Genomic DNA, 19,448 nt, shown 5'->3' with positions numbered 1-19,448 from the left:
GTTCGCAGGCCTGAACGGAGGGATGCAGTGCGCACTGATGCGGAAAGCGAGAGAGGAAACAATTCGAAGAGGGAGGCCGCTGCGACGGAGGTTTGTGACAGCTTGGCGCTGCAGCGGGGGAATGCGAAGACAGTAGTGGCGGAAGAGGTTGATAGCAATGACCTAGAACGAGGAAGACAAACTTTTACCAGCAGTTACTGCTTGGCGCGGCCCAGTCGAGGAGCTCAGAGCCTGAGATGGAATTATTGAGAGCGCAGGGTAAGGGCAGCGAACGAAAGAGAGACACGCGCGCGCGGGGCCTTCTCAAATGGGTATCTGGAGACTCAGACGCAGAGATCGAAAGTACTACAGGCCGCTTCCTTGATGCGTAGGTGGATACAGGCGACGACTAAGTAGACTGAGAGAAGCCGCGAAACAGTAATTAACGATGACACTGACCACCGCTCTTAATAAACGCACTGACGCTGCTGACGAAGCGGAACGCGCCGGAGGCATGAGGTCACGCTTGCAGGAATGTCTAACATGCGCTGGAACGCCGAACGATGTGAATCACTCTGAAACACCCGTAGTCCTGGCAAGCCCGCAGCGGCTGCACTCTCGGCCTAGTAGATTTGCAATTTTTCTTCCTCACGAGAGTGAACTGGATGCCCAACACAAGGATTCTGGAGCTCTGCTTCGTAACGCGCGAGATAAAACAGGGGGAGTCGTGTTATCTTTTGGAAACGGCGGCCACGGTACGGTAGAAAATGCAGCAGCTATGAAGATCTGCATAACAGAAGTAGAAGGACAAGTCTGTTACAATGATCGCCAAGGTGTGTGTAGGTGCATGAGAAAATCCAGTCGAACCGTATCGGTGAAAACAAGCCCTCTCCGTCGGGAGGGGCTCATCGTTAGTGCGGTCCGGGGAGCCCAGAAGGGGAAAAGTGATTTTACGGACGAGAAAAAGTCAGGATTCTGAGTGGATACGGTTCCCGTCGGCGACGAGAACGGAATCGTACGACGACAGTTAAAGCGCCTTGACAACGAAACGTCACCGGGGAAAGCGTCATCGCTATTGTGAAGAGGGGTTGAATGAACCAGAAATATCCTTCTGCGCGAAAGGCGTCAGAACCTGTAGCACGCTAAGCAGCCGAGGAAACGGGAAGCTTGGGAAAACACGCCTGAGATTACAAAGTTGATTTGCATGTTTGGTGCACGACGTTTTCGTTTTGTATGTAAGTATCCATATGCGTGTGTGACTTTTTTAGGTATCAGCTTGGACGTGCTTGGCGCTGGTCCGAAGCATTCAGCTGCAGCAAAGCAGCATGATGCATTCTTAAAGAGCGTTACTTCTCCGCCGCCCGTCGACAAGCAAACTGGCTCACCGGCAGAGAGCACGGAATGTATTACTCTTGCAGCCGAACAGGATGTACTGTTACTAGTAGCCTGTAGCTTTTTGTTTACATGATTGTTGCAATGCACTTCGCCCACGGCCACACCGTCTGGCACAACTTTGAATACTGACAAAAAGCAGTTCGTAATGCTCTGGGAATGGGTGACAACGAAGCACTTCCGGCAAATGCGTTGAAACGTTTATCTGTGTCTATGGCTGCCACCGTAACAGCCTTTGGGTTCAGAGATTATGAGAGACAGAGGAGGGTTGTTTTCTGTTTAGAGAGGCGATCGGCGCAGCCGCGCGTTCTTGAGCACGGTTGTTCTGGTCGGGCACTAAATGAATACAGAGCTGTCTGTCAGCATGGAGGCGTTCTCATCGCTCTGTTGCAGTTGTCGACCTGCACTCCCCGGTATCCGCTCTAACGATCCTTCCTCGTTTAGCTTGTGGTAGCCGTTTTGCACGAAAAATAACAGAGAGCTCCTTACGTGTGATGGAAGGAGCGTAGTTTAGCGACCACATGTCGTGCGTGGCCTTGGCCCGCTGTGCATGCCCCCCGAGGCTTCTCCGATGACTGGGCATCCTTTACATCCGGAATCAACCTTGCGCAGCGGTTTGCGAGGAAAGAAGTAGAGATTAGACATCCAGTCTTGGCATATTCAGTGGAATTAGAATCTTTGATGTCCAGGTCAGTTGCCGGGGTGGCAACTTTCACGTGTCGTTCACGACGTTTACTTGATGGGGCACTGCACCTTAAATACCTAGCCTACGGGCAACGTCAGACAAGAGGAAGGAGCAGCGCGCACTTTCTGGCGTACGCTTCTCTTCACAGTTATTTGCTCAGTGAATGATAGAGGGGGAGTTTACCGGGAGAGTCCCTGAGCCGAAAAACACACGAGATACGGACCTGCCGAGTCTGCCCATAACAAGAGGTTCCCCTGTGCAATATTCTTGTCATCCAGATTGACTGAGATCAACGTTTTTATTCCTGTCACATTCCGGATGATGCAGTAGTATCAGTTTCTGGATTCAAAAATAATTCCAACGGATGCTGCGAGAGCTACGGGTTGGAAGAATTAGCTAGGGTGCGGCTTCTAACTCAACAGGAATTCATTTCTAGAATGCCCTGTTTTGTCACGGAGGCTCTATTTTCCCCCGCATATTTGAGGCTCTTTTGCGTTTGTAGAGCCCGTACTGCATCAGTTTACGTAGCATCCGGACGCAGGTGGATCAACTATGTACCTCTGCAAGGCAACAGCGGCGAATATCCAGTATGCCTCTAGGAGTGAATACCCCACACATTCTGCAGATCCCAACGATGTGAACTGTTACATGTTTAACTGAAACATTATCTTTGAAGAACTATAGTATCACGGCGGAGGGGGAGCCAGTTGGAAAAAATGCAGTGCTGAGAGCAAGGTCAAAGCGCACAATGGAATGCATAAAAAAGATGCCCGCCGTCTACACACGTCATGCGTGAAGCCATTATCTTGCTGCCACCAAGTTTGATTTTCGTCCAAATGCCCAGATCGACGATGAAAGTGATGTCGACTACCCGTATTTGAGACAATTCGAGGTGCTTTTTCACTCCGTCATGATTTGCCTTCCCCCACGTACCACTCTGCTAGTTCATATCACCGAGCCTACTGCTGCGCAAGTCCGCCTCCTCTCCTGGAACCGGCACACTCTGAAGGATCCAAAAGCTAGGATAGCTTCTGCATGTGTCGACGGCGGTGAATAACTGAACAACATCACATACCAGGTACAAGAGGGGATTTCCCTCCCACTTTCGTAATCTGTTGAGCACGTATTCTTCATCGCTGTCAAACGCATGGGGTCGGACAAAAGCGAGTTGCGCATTTCGGTTTCACTAGGGTAAGTGCCACAGCAGTATACAGCTCAAGTCTTTGAAAGGAATCATAGTTTCAGGTCACCACGATGACAGTCTTTCCAGCTCTGTTGCAGGTGGCATAAGTCAGTCATGTGGTTGCCTCTGGACGGGATAGTACGATTTTTTGTGTAGTCCTCATCGAAACGAGCTTCGCAAACCTTTCAAACCAAGAGGAGCGCACACAGTTGCGTTTCCCCTACGCATCTGAGTGCTACATTTCATTTAGGGTTTAGGGTTACCGTGTCAGAAGGAATCTCACGGATATGCCATTCGGCAGAGCGGACTACTTCGTCGGATCGCCGTCCTAACACGCTGCAGCTTCCAACTATGTCGCTATACGAATATGGAACCACGGCGTGACTGCGATGTGTAACCGACACAGAACGCTTGAAGAGTGAAATTCATGCTCTGCGCAGTAGCGACCGGCACACTGGTCCACCTCATCCGCTCCATCCGACAAGGGGAAAAACATGCTATCAACACTGCGGCAAATCTACAAGGCCTTTACTAGCATGCATCCAGCATTCGTTCCAGGGCTGCACAGCTATGCTTCCAAAGGCGTTTTGTTCCCTCGACCACCGCAGTTTGCCCGGGACCACACGGCACTAAAAAAAAAGACACCGTGGACCCAGATACTCTCTTCTGCACGCGTCCGTCAGAGCTAAAATCCTCTGCGTGAGAATGCGGAGCTTGTCACACTTACTAGATAACACCGCCGGAACGCTGGCGGCGCTAAGAAATGGTGAGCGACAAGTTCAGCATTCGTATCCATGAAAAAAGGGAGCCGCCCGGTTCACGTGACGGACACAAATGGCAAAGTACGAATTACCTATCCATGCCGCTCTCCCAGAGGCTGGTCTGCCAGAAGGGCGGTCCTTTACGGTTTCAACAGAGAGGAAACGGAAATAAATGCGAGGCAATCACTCCACATTTCGTTCACGGGGCGGAGTCTACCCACCCGGCTACACAGCGAGCGAACACGCTACAGTGTCTGCAGTCCCAAAATCTTGTCGACCCAGTCACAAAAATAGAGAACCGAACAAATTCCGGTCGAAATGGTGAAGCGCCCTGGCGTCGTGACACAGTTCACTCACGCGGCGCTATATGGGTTATCTCTCAAGGGATCTGCGATCGGCAGTGAGTGCGCGCACGGGAACGGTCCCTACAAGCGTGCGCCTCCTTTCGTCAACTGGATTTCATTCCGCTCACTCGACGCGTTTCTTGGGTGTAGCCATCGAGCTGGAAGGACACGACGGTTCGTCTCAAGGAGTCCCCTCTCATTCCACCCTTCTCGGGGACTTCCCTCATCGACCGAGGCAGGCCCCCCTTTCCACCCATTGAAACCTCCATGTTGAGCAGATTCGAGAAAGTTGCTAAGCCATCCTCTGTTGTTGGCCTGCTGCGCTGGCGGGGGCTCTTCCAGGCCATCACGAATCTGCAGTGGAACAGCTCGGGGCTTCCCAAAATCGGGCGCCTCGGCAGCTCGGCGCGGAGCTCCACTGGCGCCGCGGAGGGCAATACTTTCTCGACTCTCTACGCGCTGCCCGGCTCCACGTCGTCCTGCGTCAACCGTAGTTCTGCGGCGTAACATGCAGTAAACGTTTCTTCCATCTCCGACTCGCGACTGGTCTCGTCGCTGGGGCGACTTGCCGCCTTCCTTTTCCGGCAGGACTGCGCGGCCCCCCGACGCATCTTCTTCAAGAATCGCTTCGTCTGCAGCCATTCCCACTCGCCCGGCGGTCGGCGGCGGCGCTTGACATCGCCGCCACGATGCCAGAGGCATGTCCGCGGGCAGGAACGAATGCTTTGCTTCGGTTGCAAGGCTACGTAGGTGCGGATGAGCTGGGTCCTGCGCAGAGGCGAAAGCTGCAGCTGCCGTTTTGCTTCCACCACCTCCCCGAGTTTCCGTCGAGCCTGCTCGCGGCTCCTCACCGACGACTAAGCGATCCCTGCGAGCCTGTCCGCCTTTGGCGCCGTCCTCGGCTTCAGCGTCTGAACTGGCATTCGCCTGCTGGCCTGTCGGGAGTCCTGTGCGCAGCCCGGCTGCCGATGGAACTACCGAGGTGCCGAGTCGGCGAGAGTCCGTTGGCGTGGCGCGGCCTGTGCTCGCTACCTCTCTGCAGTCTGACATCGCCCTTGAGTTGCTTTCGTCCCCTGCCAAAGCCCCGCCCTCATCTGGCGTCGGATCGATGGCGCCCGCTCGCTCAGCGAGGAGGCGCGAAGCCGCGTCGGCGTAGGAGGATACCGCCGAGCGTGGTGCAAGGGCTAAACCCGAGAGATGCGATTCTCCCGTCGCGGACGAGGTCGTTCTCGCGCCAGCGCTCTCGAAAAAGGCAAACGAGTCCGCAAGAGTGCCTTTGGCAGCGGAGCACTCTCCACTATTTCTCGCGCCGTGAAGCCTCGACCAAGCAGTCGGCTGCGCCACAGAACGCCTGCCTAGTATCGAGCCGCCGCCGCTGGTTGGGCCGCCGGAGGGTGCTGAGGACCCCGATCGATACATGCGGCTGCTGCTTGTGTGTGAACTTGAAGGCGCGCAGAGCTCGGCGAACCGTCCGCCGCGCTGTGCACTCCGAGGAGGGAAGCAGCTCTCTGCCTGACCTGGTTTGCTTCCGCTGGGCAATTGCGCGATCGAGGTCCCGCCAGCTTGACCCGAGGCCGAAGCCACGCCAGAAGAAAGGTGGACCCGGGAAGCGGATTTTCCCGGAGAAAACTGTCTTTTGTCCTGAGACACATCAGGCAGGAACTCGCCGAATCGCCGTCCTCGTGAGGTGAGGCTCTCCTTCCTTGTGGGACTGCTCGCCTCGTTGCTAGTGGAACCCGCGCTTGGACTTCCCGAATGCGGGATTGAGAGACCCGAGGCCGGACATGCCTACAAAAAGCCGAGATGCATGGGGACACCGAGGCAGATGCCACGTGAGTAACACCGTCCACGGCATCCGACTGCTTTCCAACAAACTACACTCCACGATTCGACAAAAAACCTAAATCTGAAACATCAAGAGCGGACGCGATGCTTCGGACTTGAGAGCTCTCGCCGGGCCTCTCTAGCGGCACATTGCATGGGTGATCAAGACAGCATGCGTCCACACTGTGCTCTACAGCCCCTCGCGCCGACCGCTGCGGCCTCTTCGGTGGTCGGATGTTTTTCAGCTTTCCTGAGGCTGCATGCAAGACAGCGACTCCGAATGGTCACTTGCAACAAGAAGACGTCTAGACTGCCGCAAAGTGCTGCTTCCAGGTCGGAGTCACTGCATCAAATCATGATGCAGCCAAAGAAGCACAGGGACTTACGCGAGCCTCCATTGCGCCCTGTTCTGCGGCAAGAGGCTCCGCGATGCCTTTGGCGGTCGCTCTAGAGAAACTCGGGGCGGGACCCGCGGTTTTTCGCGTTGGCCGCAGAAGAAGAAACTGCACAGCGGCAACAGAGTTGCGACTCAAATAATGTTGGTTCAGAACGCAGCGGCTACCGTTTGCGACGACCTGGCGGCGGCGCATCAAGCGCGTTAAACCGTAGAGATCAGCTTACAGGGAAGGCGCCACCTCGTGATAAACGCAGTATGATAATATATATCTATATGTATACATATACATGTAGGAGTCGAAAACAGTCCGACAGAGAACGGATGCAGAGCCCCAGCATCACAGCGCAGGAACACGCAGGACGCCCGTATGCGGTTAGTGAGGCTTACCGTCACACGGAGACACGCTCACGCAGTCAGCGCGAAGAAAGGCAGTCGGGACAGCGACATCTGGTGCCCCTCCACGCTACGTAAACTGCAGGTGGGATTCAAATTCCTCGACACTCCTTTCGACGGACTGAGGCACAAGTGTGTACGCGGACACCAGGCATGGCCGTGGTCGCGGAGACGCTTCTCTAGCAGGTTATCAGCACAGCCCTGCGGCTTTTCCGTACCTGGTCAGCGTTTCCGCCTGTGCGACGTCTGTGGCAGTCTGCCGAGTCTGCGCCATCTGGCGCGCCGGCGTCTCCATGGCGCGATGTGAGTGTGATTCTTCGGCAGCTCCTGCCACGCGAAACTGTTGTGCGCCCTCGGTCGGCCTCCACCGGCGCCCTGCCCCCGACTGGCGCTTCACATCCAGTCGCATCGCTCCCCCCCGGGCCGCCTCGGCCTCGGAGTCTTGCCGCGGCCTGCATGCGGCGCGTGGCTGAGCCACGCACCGGGCCCTCTGCGTCGTTGCTGCTGCTGCAGGGCTCGTCGCTGTCGTCGCCGGAAGAGGCGTCTGCCATCCACCGCAGGGAGTCTGCGGGAGAATCGATTCGTTCTCTCGCCGAAGGGCTTTCGCCAGGGAAACAGTTAAGATTCTCGCGCCGGGACTCCCGGCCTGCGCCGTGCACGCCGCGATGCTTTGGGGAGGTCAGCGCTGAGCCCGCCGCCGGCGAGGTCGCCGCGCAAGCGTAAGCCGCTTCCCCAGGAACTGGACGCTCAGTGTCCAGCAGAGGAGAGAGAGAATCTGCAGAAGACGGCTCCAAAGAGGATGCGCTCGCGCTCCCATCAGAAGAATCCGCGGAGCCGGCGGAGCTCGAGCCCAGAGATGTGGTATCCACGGCGAGACGCTGCTTCAACAACGGGTTGTCGAGGCTCCAGGCGTCTTCCGTTAAATCATCTGCGTCGCAGGCCTGTTTGTCTTCCAGAAGCGCTCCTTTCGCAGCGGCCTTCTTGGGCTCCGGACTGCCCCGGTCTCCCCAACAAGCCCTCTTCCCCTTGGATGTGATTCTTGGGCAGGCACCCTTACCTAGAGGCGCAGCGAAAAAGCCGGCAGCAGCGGAAAGTCCGGCGGAGTCGCGCAGCTCGGTCTGGCTCGCCCCGCTGCCCAGTGCCTGCACATGGCGGATCCCCTCGGTCGAGAGATTGGCTTTCATTCGGCATCCTGCGCCAGGGGCTGCTGCGTCCGTTTCTTTATACAGGCGTCGCGTGACCATGTCCTCCTTCAGTTCCCTGTCGCAGCGCGGCTTACCATTGTCGCTGACGAGCCCGAGTTCGCCTTTTACGCCTCCAGCATGGGCCGAGCGCGACCGCCTGGCCTTCCATGCCTTTGAAGCCCGTCTCCTCAGAGCGGAGACGGAAACAATCTCGCCCGCGTCTTCCAAGAAGGCCGCGGAGTGGCAGCCATCGCAAGGGGCGAAGGGCGCCCTTCTCTTCAGCTCCTCGCTGCCTCTCGCGGAGCCTTCCGGAGCTGACAAGCTGCGCGCACGGCCCGTGGCTGAGTCCGGCTGCTCACGAGTTGTCGGCACGCGAGAAGCCGCAGCCGGGGACGAAGGCGACGAGACGCCACATGGCGCGCGGGAGGACTCTAATCCGCTGGTAGCCGCAGTGGCTGCCCTGATGTCCCCCCGGTTTGAGTCTCGAGTGGTGGCGCCCAGCGCAGAAGAGGCCGACAGCTTCAAGTCCACCTCAGACTGATCGTCGTGCTCCCCGCTGCTTCCCAGAAGCGCCCTCCTGTCCTCGCATGAAGCTAACGACGCGCGAGGGCCATCACGGAGCCCGTCTAGGGTATGCTTGTCGCTCTCAGCGGTATTCAATTTCCTTCCACTGCGGTGGGCTGTCAACGTCTGCTCCTCTGAGACCTGTGAGGGTGCTTGCGCGTCCACAGCCTCGCTGTTCCCCGACAATGGAGACTCAACTTTCTTCGAGTAGCGCGCGAGAGCCCGGCCGCCGATGCCGGCGCCACCGTTTTCGTCTTTGATGCCGCAGTGTTGGCTTTTCGAACCTTGAGCCACATGCGACCTGCCTGCCACGCTTTGGTTCTGTGTGCCTTCGTTCCTCTCGAGCGTCTCTGCGGCGGCCTCTCGTCTTCGATGCTTCTCTCCTCCCAACACAACGTTCGCTCCGCGTGCCTCTTTCTTCTGTGAACCGATGGAGAGAAACGGGTGCACGAGTCGCTCCGGCGTCACCTTGATGGGCGACGGCTTTGCCTTTCTTATTTCGCTCTCCAACTCCTTCTCCAGGATGGTGCACACGCGAGCCGTGAAGAGATTCGTATTGCAGCGTACAACTCGCGACGAAATAGGAAGCTTCGGCATCCGCGGGCGCCCCGCAGAGAGGCCCGGCGGCCGCGGCTCGCCCAGTCTGGCGACGCCAGCAGCGGAGAGCGTCTCACGGTGCTTTGTTTGGTAAGGGGCAGATCCCGCCGACACTGTCGCGGAGGAGACCTCTCTTTGTCCAAGAAACTTCCTCACGCTTCTGAAAGTCTGCTGCGAGATCAGCGGCTTTTCCTTCACGGCAAACAATCCAGATCTCTGGGTCAACGGTGCAAGAGTCCCTGGGAGGCTGCGCGAGTCACCCGCCCCGCGACGCGAGCCCTCACTGGCCAGCCCACGAGGCGCAGGCGCACCGCGTCCGTCCTCGCCCTCCTCTTCCCCCCTTCCGCCTTCGCCGCTGCAGGTCGGCGCGTGCGTCTCTGGCGCAGCCGCATCCTTTTCTTGCGCGCGCGGTTCCTCTTTGGCGACGCCGTTGAGGAGGTCAACCGAAGACGCGGATCCTCGCGGAGGACTCGCGTGCTCGCGACCGCGCTCCACCGGCTTCAAGTCGACTGGGAGCACGAGTCCGGCACGTCTTACAGTCCACGGCGGCGCCAGAGCGGGCGACTGCTTGTCTTTTGCATTCGAGAGCTCTCCGGGCGCCTGGCTCTTATTAGGAAATGCTGCCTCTCCATGCGTGTGCGACGGCAGCATACACGCTGATTGTCGGGCGGTTTCCGCCTGCGCGGGCTTCTCCACCTCCTTGTCCCATGCAGCAGACGCAGCCGGCGGCAGAGAGACCGGCAGTGTCTTCGGAGAAAAATCAGCAGGCTCAACGAGGAAGTCCCCAACCGCAGCCTCGTCAGATCGGGACGCTCGATGGCTGCTCAATGGCTCAAGCTGGCACTGGGGTTCGCGTCTTTCCTCCGGGTGTCGTCTGCGATCTTTAGTCGCTGCTTCCGCGGAGACGTCTTCGGCAGATGCGCCTTCACGGTGTTTCCGGTCGCTTTTCAATTCTGTCTGTTGCTCCGTTTGAGCCCCTCCCCCGTCCTCGAAGGGTGTGTCAGGCAAGTCTCCTCTTTCGGGTATCCTTGGCTCGCCGTCCAGGTGATCTGCTGAATGATCGCGGCCTCCCTCATTCTGGTGGGGGTCACACGCAGACGCGGAGACGGGCGGCTCACCCTCTTCCAGAGAAGAATCTCCCTGTGGCTCGCTTGAGACGGAGTCTGACGATGGAGAGTGCGGTTTGTGTCGCTCACTCGGTGTCTCATTGCTCCCGATTCCTCTCTCCTGTGCCTCCTGCGTCTCACGCTGGCTCGTCGCGGTAACGGCTTGATCCTCTCCAACAAGTCTGTCAGCTTCTTCTTCTGCCGTCTCTGCATCGCGGTCCTGCCCTCCTCGCTGCTCGATTGCCTCTGTGTCTCCCGCATCCTCCGGCCTGATCCGTCCCGGCTTCTCGCTTGTGTCCTCTTGGTTGCCACTCTGCGTGGACTCCTGATTCCCCTCCACGAGCCCTTCTTCGCCCGGTGCTTCCGCAGCCGGCGCACCCGATTGACTACTAGACCCTTCCACGGTTGATTCATCTTCGCTGATCTTCTGAAGGGCAGCCTCTGCTCCAGGTGCCAGGCATTCTGAGACGTTCTCCTTCGGCGATTCCGCCTCCTCTGCGCCGCGTCGATGAAGCGCACTTCGCCCTCGACTGCTTTCTGGCACTTCGTCCCAACTCAGCGCGGACGTCGTCTGCATGCAGCGACAAGCCCCGCGGCCGCCGGCGCGGTCCTGCTCGAGACGCGGAATCGTCGGGCACGTCTGCACCCGCGGGAGCGCTCTGGAGCCGGACGAATGCAAAGCGGACTGACAGCCAGCTTTCTGAGTCGAATCATCCACCTGCTGCGAAGTCGGCGACAGGACCAGCAGCAGCGAAGATCGAGCGTGGCGCCCATCAGGGCCTTTGAGTGTTTCAGCTTCAACGTGGCTTTCCAGAGGATCTGCCTCACGCGCCAAGGCGGCAGGAGCAGCCACGCCTTCTGGTGAGGAGGCCAGCCTCGTAGATGGCGCCGCGTTTTCTCGTCTGGCGACGGACGGAGTCGCATTCGATGGGAGGGGAGAGCAGGAGACTTCTGAAGAGAGGGCGTGCGGAAGACAAGAGAGAGACACGGGGAGCGACCTTGTGCCAGAGCTAGATCCTGCGATGTGGATTTCGGCTGCGGAGGCGCCGGAGAGCACGCGTTGACTGGAGCAGACGGGCGCCGGGAGTGGGGACTTTAGGCAAGCGGAAAAAGAGAGCCACTCTCCAGAAGGCTCTACAGCAGACGACATAACTCCAACAGATTCAGGAGCAAGCGAGCGTGGACGGGCTTGGCGCATGGCGCCCTCGTCCTGAGCTCTCAAGGCCTGCTGAGAACAGAATGCCTCGCCTCCCGAATGCCGCGACGCCGGTTCGATCGAGGCCACGTCTTCAGACAGGGCAACGCAAGAGAAAGGCGACGTCGAGGTCGGAAGTGGAGCCGACGGCGCAGCTGGCGCAGGGCAGACAGATGGACATGGTGGCGACGCTTCCTCGTGGTCGGGAGCTGGTGCTGATGCTGGATGCAGGCCAAAAACCAAAAACAGACACCAATCGAGACCGCAATCGACAATCGTGCGAGGCGGGAACCCGGTGGTAGAGGACGTTGCAGAGAGTCGGGCACACCTAGCTAATGAGACTGGACGGGGCTTGCTGACGGAAGGGAGCGGCCAAGGCAGCCAGCCGTATCGCGGCTTTACTTGTTCGCAAACATGTATAGGAACGAGACTTCTTCTGAGAGAAAACGTACACGAGACCTGTATCTCTGCTCTGTACCTGAGGCGCAGGGGCTTGCCACGGCAGGTCGGGCGACATCCTTGTCGTCGGACTCCTTCGTCACGTCTCGTTCTCTGCATGTCGCGTTGTCAGCCGCAGACGAAGATCCTGTTTGTGTCTCAGTTTTAGAAGCGGCCCCCTGGACCACCCCCCCGCTTCCAGTTTCTCGACTCGCGCATGCATCGAGCACTTCCGGTGAAACGCCCTCGTCCCTGCTTGCGTTGCTCGCTGCAGCTCTGCGCGGCGGACGGGCCGCTTGGGGACTCGGAGTGTTGGGCGCAGCACACGAGGCGCCATTCCTCTGACCTGACGCATTCACGGGTTCGAGGTTCGCACGACTCCTCCGGAATGTGACGCAGCCGTCCTGTCCCGGAGGCGAGTGCGGGGCGCCAGGCGCGGCCTTGAGGGCGCCTGGCAGCAGGCCTTCGCCGCAGTCTGGCGAAGGGACTTCGCCTGGTAAATCGTCTTTTGAACAAGACGCGCACTCGTCTATGCTGTCGTATCGCACAATGATGGCGGGCAAAGGCTTTGCCGGCTCCTCCGAGCCCTGTTCTTGCGCTGAGCGTTGCTGCGCCGAGAGCGCCTTCATAGCCGCAGTTCGCTGCATTGAGGCATCAGGTAAAAAGGTAAAGCTAAGCGAGTAAAGGCGTGGCGCGGCAGCAAACGGTTCTAACCCGAGACCCTAAAGACTGGAGACAAGTACCAGTGAGGCGGGAATAACGGAAGTACGAAACAATGGCCGTGCGAACTTTGTAGCCTTTGTGCCTCGTCCCGCAAGCTGAAAGGGGTAGTAGACAGCTGCTTGCATGACAAGGCGCCGCCAGGTCCCAGGCCGGTACGGCTGCAAAAGGGGAGGGAAATCCGCAGGTCGTCACTCGACGCACCTCTGCCGCCACTGCGGTTCAACGTGGGTTTGCTGGATCCAGATCAAAGCCGGGAAGTGCTTGTGACAGAGCAGACGACGAGGCGTCAGTTCAGGAAATACCAGCCGGAGGGAAAAACGACGACGCCAAGCGGGTCACCAGTTCTCACACGTAGAGTGATGCATTTCCAGCCCCCCCCACGATCCCCCACTGGTCTGCTGGCTTGCTCTAGCGAGAGACGTGCAGGGTCCTTACCTGCCTTATTCTCTCCATGCGCCGCTCCAGCCTTTGCTTCAGAGCGGCTACCCGCCCGACAGGAATCGCCTTTAGACTCGCGGAGATGTCTGTGGTGCTGCGTCCTCGATCTGCGCCAGAAATTGCCTCTCCGGCAGCCTCTTCGCTTCCTCCTTCGCTGCTGCGCGTTCCCGCTGTTCCCTTTCTCGCGCGTTCAGATGGGGTGATCTCCGTCGCCTTGTTTTCGGCGTGCACCTGGGTCACCGGGATGTCGTCCTGCGACCGCATAGACGAGCGGAGTCTGCCTCGGCGTGGGCACCGCCGGGTTCCGCGTCGCCTTGGCCTGGAGCTCTCGGGAAGCATCTGGTCTTTGAGCCACGAGCGATCCCTTTGCATCTGGAGGAGGCTCGCCACGCCCGGAGTCTTCTGCGACTCCCCCGATCGATCCTGACCGTCGACGTGGTGCCTCCCCTGGCGCCTCAGTCTCGTCAGCGTCACTCCGCCTTCCCCGCGTCCGGGAGAGCCCCGACTTCTCGACTTGCCGGCTCCAGAGGCCGTCGAGGAGAAGGCCGGGGAGGAAGGCGAGAGGCACGAGAAAGACGAATTGGAGGAAGTCCAGGAGCAAGTGGACCATGGAGAGGAGGGACAGTCCGCCGGCGAGGCGGAGGAAGGCAGCGAGCTGTGGCGTCGTCCCGCTTCTTCACAGTCGCTAGGCTCCGGAGAGGTGGCTGCAACCGGCTCATCACCATCACCATCGCTATGATCCCATACTACACGAAATGTGGGATGTCTGGTTTGACTCCGATAGCGAGGCACCAACGACGGAGCGTTCGCGGAGGGAGCAATCGCTCCTGCTTCTTGCGCGCCATCGTGTCGGGATCCGTGCTGGTTTCCCTCGGCCGCCCCTGTAGAGGAATCGCGGCCTGAACGGCAGAGGGCATGAGGCGCCTCCGCAACGAGCTCCTGTCGCGCCGCGCCGACTGGCTGGCTTTGCTCGGCGTCCAGGAGCTTCACTCTCAGCCGGAAACGTGCAGTGTCTGGCCGGTTCTTCTCAGCTCCTCGCAGGCCGCGCACAGAGGCAAGATGCTCTCTCGCCTTCTCCTGAGGCGGGCGAGAGCAGAGGCGGGGGACCAAACCCGTCTCTGCTGCAATCTGCGCGTGAGTGCTGTGGCCTGGCGCGCTCGTCTGCCGCTGCATGTATCCCCGCACAGGCGACGCAGACCCGAAACCAAGCGGTCGGGGCCCGTTGTCCTCGCTCTCCTCGTTCGTCATTTTCTGTCACAAGGTCATGGTGAGATGCATTCCCATGTCGCAGTTGGCTCGTTGCTGTGCGGAGAGAGGACTCCTGGCGCAGCGAGCGCCGTCGCTGCGAGAACGCCCGCGGAAAGATTCACGATACAGCGCGTACTGGTGAGCGCTACGGCTGCTTTGGTGAACTGCCCCGCGAGGCATGAGAGGGCACAGCAGCTGGACACGAGAAAAGATGGCTGCAGACTGCGCTGAACCTTCGGAAGGCGCGCTGCAAGGTCCCTGAGTCCCTTGTAGCTGCAAATCCTTGACGGATTCTCTAAGCCTGCGTCTAGTGAAAAAGCATGCACGGCGAAAAAGCTGTCGGCGCGACGACGATTTTCTGAGTGGAATAAGAAGCGGCGCGACGAGAGTTTTTCTGCGGCTGCGAACCAGTCGACCGAGCGAAATCGGCTAGAGAGCCAATGTCGGGGGAAAACTCCCACACAAGTCACACATACGCTCGCGGCAGCGTTGAGAAGGCAAACCGGCAAGTTCCTTGGATTCAGCGCTCGTCTCTATCGAGATGTCTTCGCCCCCTACACTAGAGACGGACCCTGGCACAAGACAAGGCTCCTGTTGCACGTCGAAGAGCAGGGCCGGGTTTGCGACGCCAGCCAAACAAACGCAAGGATCAGCTTCACCTGCAGAGTCGCCTAGCTCTCATCCGCGCAGGCTTTGGGCAAGCAAATTTTGAAAATACACGACGAGGGGTTAATTGGCGCCACGGGCAGTCTCGACGCGGTGTGACGCTTGAACCAACCATGCTGCCGCGCGGAAGTCGCTGGCTGTGGAGCTGAGGAAATTCAACACCAGGGTGTCTCGGTATTCGACACTTTGTTTTCGAGTTTGCCACGATCTGGCTAGGAATCAAAATCTGCAGGGGACGTCAAAGAGAGCCCGATAAAGACTCTAGAGCCCTCGGCGGGAGCGCATTCGCTTACCAGTTGAGTGCTGTCCCTCCTGGCGGAAAAACGCTGCAGCGCAACGGCCGCCGAGCAAGGAACTTGTCGCAAAGAGTTGCTTGCGGGTTTAAGCATTCACGACGACCCGCTGAATGCTTTGCAGTCATGCGAAGGTTCCGTCATGACGACGGAAAACAGAATCTGATCTTCTAAACCGCCTTCCCTCCTTCCCGCACTCCACGCAGGAAATGCAGCTCGTCCATGTCGCCGGCTTGCGCTGCAGCCGGAAGTGCCGAGGGCCTTCACCTCCACAGCTGATACCCATGGCACTGAGACGAATTTCTTGTCATCGGCAAAAGGTCTTCCGTGGAAACGCGTCCAGAACCGGAAACCTTACATTGTAAAACGCTCACGGACAAGGCCGAACCCGCTGCTCCGCCAGGAATTGACCGCTGCGCGACTCATTTTGCTAGTCGGCGGACGGCGTGTCTTCAAGGCGGGCTCAACCTCCAGGGCTTATCCACACAGCAGAGTGCGGATATTGGAAATGGCTGCGGCGGGTGTGCCCTGTATGTTCACGACGGTATATATAGAGAGAAATCGAGGTTTCTGCTGGAGCCAAGCGCTCTGTAACGTATCAGAGGCAAGAAACTCGCGCACGCAAGCTATCTAGCCCGACTGCACGGCTTGACGCGCCCCTTTGTCGCCTCCAGTGACAGACGACACGCCGCTGTCAGAATTGAAGGAGTTTGAACTGGCTACTCTCTGCTTTCGGAAATCATAATATGGGTACCGTTGGTCGTCAACAGGGCGAAGAGCTTTCTGGGGAATCGCTTTGGTCGTTAAATGTCGACATGCGCCGGGCAAGCTAACGACTCCGCGGGCGTCACTATACGCAGGTTGCCAGAAAGAGTTCCATGGTGAACTCAAGTGCTGGTCGAGATCTTTCCTTCGTAAGCACAGCTGTGCTATTCATATTTATTGAGTATGAGCAAGCGCCATAAGCCTGGGCGTATTTCTTGGCGCTCGCAACCTGATGCCGTCCTTTCCCGCAGTCCCGGCCGAGTGAGGTTGGGAGGATTTTCTTCACTAAGAGCGTGTCCACCGAAAAACACAACACCCCAAAAACATGGCCTGCATATTATTTTGAGTAGTTGGGAATTGGAGCGAAATAGTGCGCAAATCGGAAACCGTGCTCAGCTCAGTTTGGAAGATCGCACTGTTGATCAAAATTTGCGTACAAGGGAGCTGCTGCTGGGGAGTCACGGTGGAACCAATTGATATGCCACTGCACTTCATTGACCGAGAACTTTACTGATACCAATCAGAATGTAATGTGGGCCGTATCATGTGGGATTAGTCCGCGGATCCGGCGTTTGCGACGTCAAGGAGTTCCCAAGGCATGCCCCGCTTTCCCGAATCTGAATAATGTGAGGAATGTGAGGATTGTAGCACAGCGAACTACCCGTTGATACAGCCCAGTCGAGGGTCAAAACACCTAAAAAAAAACCATCTCCTGCGTACTCGGCGGCGCTGCATTAAAGTGTCTGCGGGAACCAGATGCGAAACAGGGATCCACAGAACAATTTGCGACTGGCATTGCTATGAGACGTTAGGAGACATCGAAGTAGTACCTGACCATGAAGAAAGTGTACAGAATCGGCGAAAAAGCGGTCTTCCACGCCGTAGCCGTCTAGTGAAGTCCTACCATGCTTGTCAGGCCACGCAAGGCTCACTTTCCAGACAGATGAGAATGCAGTTGCAGGGTCGCGTTCCATAGATGCCTACGCAAAACCTAAGTGAGCGTGCGGAACGACGTACCAAACTTTGAGGCCGCCCCCTTGAACAACGTGTCCTTCCGTTACATATGCATACAGCATTGAAACTGACGGATTCATTGTGATGCATAGATAGACCCCAATCGAAGCAGTATGCCGGGGTTTAAAGGCAGAAATACAGCAAGAACTGCCAGAAGAGAGCTGCCGATGGCAGCCCGTCCATGGCCGCAAAGCAAAAAATCGACACGGGGCGAGTTCTTTTCTCCGCTGTGAACGCCAATTCTTCTGTCCTTTGACTTAGGCGAGAGGGCATGCGGGTATGAAAGCAATGAAAGGGTCTTCGTGGCAGCAGCCCGGATTCTCACCATCAACTCTTAAGGCGCACCGTCGGCGCCGCTCCCTTGCCCTCCTCCTATATGCATCATCGGCGCAGTTGCAAAACGGGGTCGAGTGAGAGGAGCTAGAGCGCTACATGGCGAGAATGAAGAAGGGGAAACGACCCCCGCCTCGTTTGCTTTTGAGCCTGTCGTCATATCTTCATTCGTGGATTCATGTGGCATGACCGCTAGTCCTTGTCGCGTTTTTTGTTGCGGCAACGAGCTGCTTAAGGCGACACCTGAGCTGCGCCTGTCCTAAATTCTTTGACGATGCAACTTGCCGCATGCTTCTGCAGCTCTTCAGGGGATCTACCTTTTTGCTAGTTTTTCTAGTTGTGTGTCTGAGTGTCTGCTTCCTTCGGCGTCAGCCGTGTCTCTGTCCATGAAACGCTGCATGCATGGCTTTGTGTTTGTGGTGGCCTTGAGTTCGTCCGCCACTGGCTGACTCAGTTCTGCCACTAGTGCTGCACTTCAGGGTTTGAGTCAAACTCCAGCTTTTCTGCAGTGAACGGTTTCCCTCAAGCGGCTTCGCTCGTCGTTTCTTTCCTCAAAGCTAGCATTCCTGTTCGTTGAGGGTCCTGTTTGCAGCTGGAGGCCCGGTAAAGACATCCTCAGGGCTTCCCTTTCCAGCGGGTGCGCCTCCATCCTCTCCCTGCTCATTCATTGTGGCCGTCTTTCGATTCATCGTTGCTCTGGCGTTCCTTCAAGGCTTTTTGTTTACTTCTGACACGTCGTCAAGGGCATTTGTGTGTCATACACCAACATTTCAGGTGCGGGAACGTCCGTACATTCCCAAAGAGCAGGTGAATGCCTTCAGTGCAACGAATCCAGCAGCAGTGGTAAAGATTTCTGCACTTCCACACGCAGGATCTGTGTGATCGACCGCGACGGCATGTACCTCTTTCTGAACGGCCGGCATCCGAAGGCTCTGTGGGATACTGCAGAGCCGAAACCCGCTCGTCGTCGCGACGAAATGAGGCATCGCCTGCGAGGCATCTACTCGGTGTCTTTCGTGCTGTATCATCGGTGATTCAGAAATCCAACGCAATGTCTTCATGCCAGACTTCTCTCCTTACAGGTGTAAGCAGGCTGCGTCCAGCGGCCCTCCTCTCGAGAGACTTGGAGTGACTGGACTTCTACCTGCTGTAGCGCATCTCAGCTCGCATACTCTTCGTGCGAAAGGCCGGCTAACCGTGCGTCGGCGCGCTTCACTTCTCCGCTTCTCTGGCTGCAATTTTCGTGGGGAATGACCGTTTCTGTTTCTCGCGCTGAACCATCCTGTGCGCGATTTCGGTCCACCCCACGGGCAGCTATTCGAACTGTTTCATCTTGCATCTCTTCCCTTCACCGTTTTGCCTCGAGTCCCTCGTCTTGGAAGGACTTCCACCTTCTGCGGCTCTTCTCCTCGTCAGCTGTCCATCCCTCCTCGCGAAAGCGACTTTCTCAGAAAGCGGATCCAGCCACGTAGTTCCTCGCGTCTGGCGCTTTGCTGCCGGTCTTCGCTGCGACGTCCTGATGCGTTGACACAGCATTCCTCTCTTCAGCTAGCACAGGAAGCCTTCATTCCTCGTTTTTGAGACTCCACTACTGGAAGATTTCCAGGCAGGCTGCGTCTGCAAGTTTTGTTTAGCTTCCTTCTCCCTCCCTAGAGTGCCCGGCCGGTGGATATGGCTGGCGGCTCGCGGCGTTGAGAGATTTCTTCCAAGTCTTCTCACCTTTGTGAAGAGGAGGCACCTTGTGTCACATCTCTCGTTTGAAACCCAGAGAGGTGACGCGCCCGTGGACTCTCGGGTTTCCGTGTCACGCAGCTTTTTTCGATGTTCTATGCCTCGTTCGTCTGTCCTTGCATGGCTTCTATTCCGAGGAGAAAGCTGACTGACGGGACATTTATCGGATTAAGATGCGTGCGTAGCGACGTTCGC

The 19,448-nt window shown here is 57.7% G+C and overlaps 1 protein-coding gene across 1 annotated transcript; it reads right to left on the bottom strand.

The window, feature by feature from the left end:
• Positions 1–4,425: 4,425 nt before the first annotated feature.
• Positions 4,426–14,451, bottom strand: BESB_068630 (uncharacterized protein; the record flags this gene model as incomplete). The annotated part of the gene is made up of 5 exons (XM_029365256.1): positions 4,426–6,132; positions 6,555–6,671; positions 7,177–11,825; positions 12,083–12,683; positions 13,201–14,451. The coding sequence occupies 5 exons, from the start codon at positions 14,449–14,451 to the stop codon at positions 4,426–4,428; spliced, it is 8,325 nt and encodes a 2,774-aa protein (XP_029218839.1).
• Between the last annotated feature and the right edge of the window lie 4,997 nt (positions 14,452–19,448).

Source organism: Besnoitia besnoiti, chromosome VI, assembly GCF_002563875.1.
Source record: "Besnoitia besnoiti strain Bb-Ger1 chromosome VI, whole genome shotgun sequence".
Lineage (NCBI taxonomy): Eukaryota > Apicomplexa > Conoidasida > Eucoccidiorida > Sarcocystidae > Besnoitia > Besnoitia besnoiti.
Note: the sequence above shows the minus strand (reverse complement) of the source record. Positions and strands in the feature narration are given on the sequence as shown.